Below are 8,384 nucleotides of genomic sequence, written 5' to 3'. Positions count from 1 at the left end.
CTGTGGGACCCCACATGTTAAAGTGGCACTATCTGATGACCTTCCATTAATGAACGATATTGAGATTGAGATTGACGATTAGTTTGACACTATAAATCATTCAATGTCCAGAGAGTGCATTTATCTTTGGAAATCCATTTGAAAACTTGAAATGGGACATTCTGCATAACGAGTGCTTTTATTCTTGTTACCTTTTATGTGCATTTTGATGCCAATACTTTTGTACTTTTACTCAAGTTGCTAAATTTTGAATTCCAGACTTTTACTTGTAACAGAGTACTTCTATATTGCAGTATTGATACTTGTATTGAAAGTACTTCTTCCACCACTGTTCTACCACTAAACTAATGTCATGTTTCTGCATGGTTTACATGCTTCTACCACTAGAGGTCAGTGATGCATTGTATTTATGGACCTGAATCATCCAGTCAACACACACTTTAAACTGAGTATTTCTACATTGTGGTATTTGTTACTTTTACTTAATTAATTAAATCGCAGTAGTCTTACTTCTTCCACCAGTGATTATGATCAGTGGTGGAAAGTAACTAAGTACATGTAGATGTACAAGTACTTGAGTACAAATTTGAGGAATCTTTACTTTACAATTATTTGAACATTTTAGTTACTAGTTACTTTGTAGATATAAATGATTACATGTAAAACATACATTAACCACTTTAGCCCTATTTTATACGTATAGGCTATTTGAAAATAGCAGATCTACAAGCTCACAACGCGTTGTGAGCTAGATCTGCTAATTTAGTACTATTTTAGTACTTTTACTTTTGGTACTTTGAGTATATTTTGATACCAATACTTCTGTACTTTAACTCAAGTAGCTACATAATAAAAACCTGTTTTGTTTATAATTCCTCTTAGCAGACCTTGGATTGAACTGTACTTGAATGTGCTTTTTTCTGCAAACACCTAATAAAGTATTCAATCAATCAATCAAACAAACATTTTGAATACTGGGACCTTTACTTGTAACAGAGTATTTCTGCATTGTGGTATTGATACTTTTACTAAGTAAAAACATGTGAGTACTTTTCCCACCAGTGACTACTTTATGTATTTATTTATTTATTTGATCTCAACTCCGTTGCTTTGCGTGTCTCCCTCGTCACGTGACAAGTAGCGAGGCTTCCAACGACTTCCGTATCCTGTCCCATCACGTGACGCGGCCACGCTTCTCGTTTCCGCTTCCGGTCCCCCCTCTCCTAAAAAAAAGCCCACAAGCTAAGCTAGCGGTGTTAGCATCGTAGCATCGGCCGCATCATCATCAAAGCGCCGCTCCCTCTTCTAACTATTAACACATAAACACGTCACATGACTCATTAAGTCATTAAGTCATTAATTAACACAGAGAGAGTTTAATTAGCGCTTTAACAACATGTCGGCCATTCAGAGGATGAAGGTAGCGAATGAGAGACACAGTAAGACTATTACTATGAGAGGACACGTCCAGAAGACCACGGTAATTATTATTATTAATATTAATATTAATATATATATATATATATAACTTATTATTATTATTATTATTAATATTAATATATATATATAACTATTACTATGAGAGGACACGTCCAGAAGACCACGGTAATTATTATTAATATTAATATTAATATTAATATATATATATCACTATTACTATGAGAGGACATGTCCAGAAGACTACGGTAATTATTATTAATATTATTATTATTAATATATATAACTATTACTATGAGAGGACACGTCCAGAAGACTACGGTAATTATTATTATTATTATTATTATTAATATATATAACTATTACTATGAGAGGACACGTCCAGAAGACCACGGTAATTATTATTAATATTAATATTAATATTAATATATATAAATAACTATTACTATGAGAGGACACGTCCAGAAGACTACGGTAATTATTATTAATATTAATATTAATATATATAAATAACTATTACTATGAGAGGACACGTCCAGAAGACCACGGTAATTATTATTATTATTAATATTATTATTATTATTATTAATATATATATATCACTATTACTATGAGAGGACACGTCCAGAAGACCACGGTAATTATTATTATTATTAATATTATTATTAATATTAATATATAAGACTATTACTATGAGAGGACACGTCCAGAAGACTACGGTAATTATTATTATTATTAATATTAATATTAATATATATAAATAACTATTACTATGAGAGGACACGTTCAGAAGACCACGGTAATTATTATTATTATTATTATTATTAATATTATTATTAATATATATATATATAACTATTACTATGAGAGGACACGTTCAGAAGACCACGGTAATTATTATTATTATTATTATTATTATTAATATATATATATATAACTATTACTATGAGAGGACACGTCCAGAAGACCATGGTAATTATTATTATTATTATTATTAATATTAATATATATATATATATAACTATTACTATGAGAGGACACGTCCAGAAGACCATGGTAATTATTATTATTATTATTATTAATATTAATATATATATATATATAACTATTACTATGAGAGGACACGTCCAGAAGACTACGGTAATTATTATTATTATTATTAATATTATCACTTTTACTATGAGAGTGTTATGGCCTTTGAAGCAACAGAGAGTTTAGTTTGTGTTAGTCTGGTTTGTTCATACAGGAAATTGGACAATAAGGTCAATCTAGGCTTCTTTATTTTTATTCTCCTAATGTTCAGGGTTTCCACTGTTCTGGAATGTACTTTATGAAAGTATTGTGTTTTACTTGTGTTTGAGTCTACAGAAGGTCCATGAATGTATATAGGCTTCCTGAATCTCTGAATATATTCCTACAATTGCTGCACTTTATAGTAAAACTTGCACTGATCTGTTGGTGTGTTTAGAACCACCTTGATAAAAAACTACTATATGTTGTTGTTTACACTTATGTATTCACTCATGAATGAATGAATGAATGAATGAATGAGTTTTATTTCGAACATCATTACAACATTAATAAAAAGACAAATAGAATGCAAAACTGTAGAAAAAAACAACAACAATGTCCGAATAGGAGTAGGATGAAGTCTAAGACTTATAAACTCCTACCCCCTTTTTCACTAGCAATTGTCACATTTTTTGAAAAAAATAAATGTATTCACACCTAAACATCTCCACTGCATGTTAAAAAGAAAATATAAAAATAGAACAATAAAAAATAACCGCAGTAATAACAGAGATACAATAAAATTTAAATAAAACCAACCCTACTAGTAGATACTCTATCTACATAGGTCAACATGGCCCCTCCTCAACCAAATATCTCTTAAATATGACACATTTATAAACCTTCTTGAAGTGATTCAAATTTGGACTTTGCTGAACCTCCAAACTCAGTCCATTCCACAATTTCCCTCCATGAACTGAAATACACATACCTTTCAAGGTTGAACCAACACAATGCATTTTTAGATTAAGTTCTCGTCTTAAATTGTAACCCCCCTCTCTGTCACCAAACATTTTTTGTATGTTACCTGGATCATTGATTCACTCATATACCAACATCTGTTTTAACTGAAAATAAATTGCAAAAGCCTCTAATTAATCACATTAATCGAGTCCCAGCCCTAAGGTGGTTACACACAGATTCACATGTTGGTGGAAGCAACAAGGTTTTACTTTGTATCTGTCACTGACTTGTTGTTGAAATGCTGTTCTAACAATGTGTGTGTGTGTGTGTGTGTGTGTGTGTGTGTGTGTGTGTGTGTGTGTGTGTGTGTGTGTGTGTGTGTGTGTGTGTGTGTGTGTGTGTGTGTGTGTGTGTGTGTGTGTGTGTGTGTGTGTGTGTGTGTGTGTGTGTGTGTGTGTGTCACACAGCGTCCAGTAAGTGATGACAGGTCTCCAGTAGGACCCTGGCTGTTGGCGCTCTTTGTCTTCGTAGTGTGTGGATCAGGTAAGACACGCCCCCTATTCACCACTATATTGATTGATTGAAGCACAGAGCTACAGTTTCTTACTAAAGGATGCGAAAAGCACTATGGCTTGTTTCCATTGTGGTCCTGTGTATTCAATTCACTGAATTCATCAAATTGAATATATATGTTTGTCGTTTGTTTGTTTGTTTGTTCGTTTGCAGCTCTTTGCCTCAAGCTGTTCTATAAGAAACGATGCTTAATGTATTTAGAATCATATGAAATGGGGATGTTCTCATGGTCACTGACTATGGATTATGTTATATGGTAAATGGTGCATTTATATAGCGCCTTTATCCAAAGCACTTTACATAGATTGTGCATTACATTCACACATTCATATTCATACACATTCACACACATTCACACACATTCACACACATTCACACACATTCACACACATTCACATGGCAGAGGAAACCATGCAAGGCACCAACCTGCTCATCAGGATCAATTAGTGGTTCAGTCTCAGTGTCTTGCTCAAGGACACATCCACACTAATGGTGCGTTCACACGGGCAGATTAAAAGATACAAAGGTACAAAAATAAACAGCATCTTTGTATCTGTGTTGCTTTGTATCTGTGTTGCTCAACGTGGTCGTTGACGTCATCAAACGTGCGTCGTGCGCATAGACGGATTAAAGTGAAAATGGGCCCTGTGCACAAAATCGCAACGGACCCCCCCCCCCAAATTTTTGCGGTTATTGCGCTTATATTGGCCGTTTTTGGGGCGTTTTTGGGTTACTTTATTTCGGTTTTAGGGTTAGGGTTAGGGTATATATATATATTATATATATTATATATATATATTTTAAAGCCTATTAAATCCAAGGCCCCCCATTGGCTCAGGGCCCTGTGCACGTGCACACTGTGCCCAAGCCATAATCCGTCCCTGGTCGTGCGGACATCAGAGCTACAGTTGTAGTTTTGTATCTGGAAGTTGAACCTGCAGCTCAACTTGAATGTGTAGTTTTGTATCTTTGTCGCTATAGAGCTACAGCTACAAACGTGGGATGTATCTTCATGTCACTGGTTTCCATTGAACATGAATGGTAGCATGTATCTTTGTATCTGCCCGTGTGAACGCACCATAACTCTGGGGGAACCCGGGATGGAACTGGAAACCTCACGGTTCCCCATCAGGCCACTTTACCTCTGAGCCACTGATATACTCAGATCCATTCACTGTCATGTATTTGATCTAACGTCCGGTGCAAGGTTTTTCCCAGCCATAAGTGGTCAAGCCCGGGGGGGACGGGTGGGTTTCGTCCCCCCCTAGCTTCAGATTGGACCCCCCCAAGTCAGATTGGATCCCCCCAGACCCCCCCCCCCAAGTAATTTAGAATAATAAATACTTATTTAATAGAATCTGAACCCACTTTTGAAATCATGCACTGCACTCATAAACACGATGTATTTTAAAGGATTTATTTGCCCCCCCCCCCCGTGTAAATCCCAAAATGGTTTGGTCCGCAGCACCGCCTTCCTTCACTGCACGGGGAAAAAACACTCGCCCCAAAACACACTCAACCCTATTTTTTTCGCCGACCGAGGCCGCCGGATATAACCGGGGCGAGTGTGTTTTGGGACGAGCGTTCTTGTATTCTATCCCGACCAAACATGTGGTTTCACCGGTTTGTTTACAAGTCGAATTTGTGGAAGAAAATAATAAAGGAGCTCAACAACATAATGAGAGGATACAAGAGCTATCTGTGCTAGCTGCAAAGTGTGCATATTTAAGCAAGTATTTTAAAACAGTGAAAGCTACCGAGGAAAAAGAAACAGAAAGTGATAGACCCCCGCTGACTCAAACTAACGACCACGGGACTGACGGGAGTTATCATCAAATCCAAAGATTTGTTGTGAATAATTATAGGTAGTTTGACCAAAACCGAAGTGAAGAGGAGGACACGGAGAATGTCGGTCATCAGTGATCAAAGGATTTAGCAGCTGCAATTTTGATAATGTTAGGAGCAATGCAATGGACCTGGACCAACCCAGGCAACTGTTTTAGAAGGAAGTGTTATAGCAGTGTTTAACCCATTAAGACCGGGAACGCATCTGTGTCATTTTTACATTTCTTTGGCTATTCAAAAATAGCAGATCTACAAGCTCACAGCGCGGCACTGAGTGCCGCGCTGTGAGCTTGTAGATCTGCTATTTTAGATTTTTTTTAACTCAAATCTTTGTTTCTCTGGGTTCTACAAATGTCTTCTAAATCCTAATCCTTTTTTTTTTGTTTTACTTATGTTGCTATAATCAGTAGTTTTCAAGGACCCCCAAATGTAAATGTATCTGACCACAGACCCCCATCTGAGAATGTTTTGTTCCAGGGACCCCCATCAGAGGCAATGATTTGAGTAACAAATGTTCGCTTCAAAGATTTGCACACATTTTCACAATTTTCCCCAGAAATAGCCGATCTACAAGCTCATAGCATGGCACGCTATGAGCTTGAGTTGTGAGCGTTAACTACAGACTAACTACGACACATGAATGACCCTTTAATGTCGTCTGCTGCTGTTGAACCAACTGTATAATAACTGTGTTAATACGTGTGTGTGTGTGTGTGTGTGTGTGTGTGTGTGTGTGTGTGTGTGTGTGTGTGTGTGTGTGTGTGTGTGTGTGTGTGTGTGTGTGTGTGTGTGTGTGTGTGTGTGTGTGTGTGTGTGTGTGTGTGTGTGTGTGTGTGTGTCTCACAGCTATCTTTCAGATCATCCAGAGCATCAGACAGGGCTTGTGATGACATCACTTCCTCCCTCCTCCGTCGCCCCCGGCAACCAAGATGCACACACACACACACACACACACACACACACACACACACACACACACACACACACACACACACACACACACACACACACACAGTTTCCTGTTTAAAACCTGAGCTCATTTTACAAACTGTGATGTAGACTGTCTGTCTGTCTGTCTGTCTGTCTGTCTGTCTGTCTGTCTGTCTGTCTGTCATTCTCTGTGAAGGGGGCGTGTCCACAGAAAGCTCCGCCTCCTCCCAGCATTCTTGGAGGCCTTTTTTTTAAGTAGCCGGAGCAACCCCCTGGGGGCGTGGTTTAGAGTAAAAAAACAACAAAACAATTTAAACGCCAAAATGGCGAACAGATATGTCTCACTGTTGCTTAATTTATGCGTAATTTATACTTAATTTATGCTTACTTTATGCGTAATTTATACTTGGTATGACGTGTCCTGCGTCGAAATTAGAACGACGAGATTAGCGTGCAGGATGCGATCGCTTCCTGGCGCTGTTGTTACATTGTTACGTTTTCCGGTAGATATTTCAGTTCCGTTATTCGTGCCGATAACAACACACTAACGAGCCTGGCAGCGATGAGCGCTCCAGACGTTACATTATTTTATACACAAAAACGCTCTGACCCCCCTCGATGTACAACTAACTTGGACACGCCCCCTAAAGAGAGAGGGAGGGTAAAACGCATTGCATTCTCCTTCCGACGCTGGGGTTGGGACGGGCTTTATGAACTATCACTGGGACAGTGTGGACACGAGTTACGAGAAAAAAAGTCCATTTGTAGTTAAATGGCCTCCCCGTACCGACACCGCTTTACATGTCAGAAGGAATATTTCTGTTGCGTTGAGACTTTCTGTCTCTGTCTGTGAATCATATTTATATCAATGTAACTGACATCTCTGATTGTTGGGTTATTATTTGTCTGTGTGGGGGAGGAGGGGGGGGGGGGGGACAAACACTTTGGTTTAATGTGAAAATGACTCTTTTTGTCTTAAAGACTCCTCTCCTCTCTTCTCCTCTCCTCTCCTCTCCTCTCCATCCATTTTTACATGCATTCGTCCAGCTCTGTCTGTCTGTCTGTCTGTCTGTCTGTCTGTCTGTCTGGTATATTGACATGTTTTATTGGTGTTTGCTAACTATTATTATTACAGTGTTTTAACTATAATGACTATAATAATTACATTTCTGGAATTGATTATCATAAAATGGAATTAATTGATTGGCGCTCTGGATGGAAAACATGTTTGATGTATTGATGAAGAGATGAGAAATGATGAATATTGATGAAGATGAGATGGTAAAATGATGAATATTGATGAAGATGAGATGGTAAAATGATGAATATTGATGAAGATGAGATGGTAAAATGATGAATATTGATGAAGATGAGATGGTAAAATGATGAATATTGATTTGTTGATGAAATGTAAATTTAATATGAAGGTTGATAACGTTGGCACGGAAATAGAATATGTACATGGAAGGAAACATGATTTAATTTGACATACGTGTGTGTGTGTGTGTGTGTGTGTGTGCGCGCGCGCTGTTTTAGTGAAGTGTGTTACTGTATACGTTAAGCTGACTGCACAATCGTCATGGATCGATTAACCAACCAATAGTCAGTATTTATTGATCTGTCAT

At 37.5% G+C, this 8,384-nt stretch overlaps 1 protein-coding gene across 1 annotated transcript; it reads left to right on the top strand.

Moving 5' to 3' along the window:
• Window positions 1-1,242: 1,242 nt before the first annotated feature.
• Window positions 1,243-8,375, top strand: LOC308102295 (stress-associated endoplasmic reticulum protein 2). Its single transcript, XM_080451940.1, has 3 exons — window positions 1,243-1,480; window positions 3,879-3,954; window positions 6,676-8,375. Exons 1-3 carry the CDS (start codon window positions 1,397-1,399, stop codon window positions 6,714-6,716), a joined length of 201 nt encoding a protein of 66 aa, XP_080308066.1. The 5' UTR covers window positions 1,243-1,396; the 3' UTR covers window positions 6,717-8,375.
• The last annotated feature ends 9 nt before the right edge of the window (window positions 8,376-8,384 follow it).

This window comes from Gymnoscopelus braueri, assembly GCF_963280865.1.
Source record: "Gymnoscopelus braueri genome assembly, chromosome: 15".
Lineage (NCBI taxonomy): Eukaryota > Metazoa > Chordata > Actinopteri > Myctophiformes > Myctophidae > Gymnoscopelus > Gymnoscopelus braueri.
The sequence above is the reverse complement of the archived record's forward strand: the minus strand, read 5'-3'. Positions and strand labels throughout refer to the sequence as shown.

What these genes read in the sequence shown, in the direction of transcription:
- LOC308102295 (XM_080451940.1), top strand. Translation starts at nt 1,397, where the DNA reads ATGTCGGCCATTCAGAGGATGAAGGTAGCGAATGAGAGACACAGTAAG. An exon ending in GACACGTCCAGAAGACCACG is followed by an intron (nt 1,481 to 3,878) that starts GTAATTATTATT and finishes TGTGTCACACAG; the next exon opens with CGTCCAGTAAGTGATGACAG. An exon ending in CTTCGTAGTGTGTGGATCAG is followed by an intron (nt 3,955 to 6,675) that starts GTAAGACACGCC and finishes TGTGTCTCACAG; the next exon opens with CTATCTTTCAGATCATCCAG.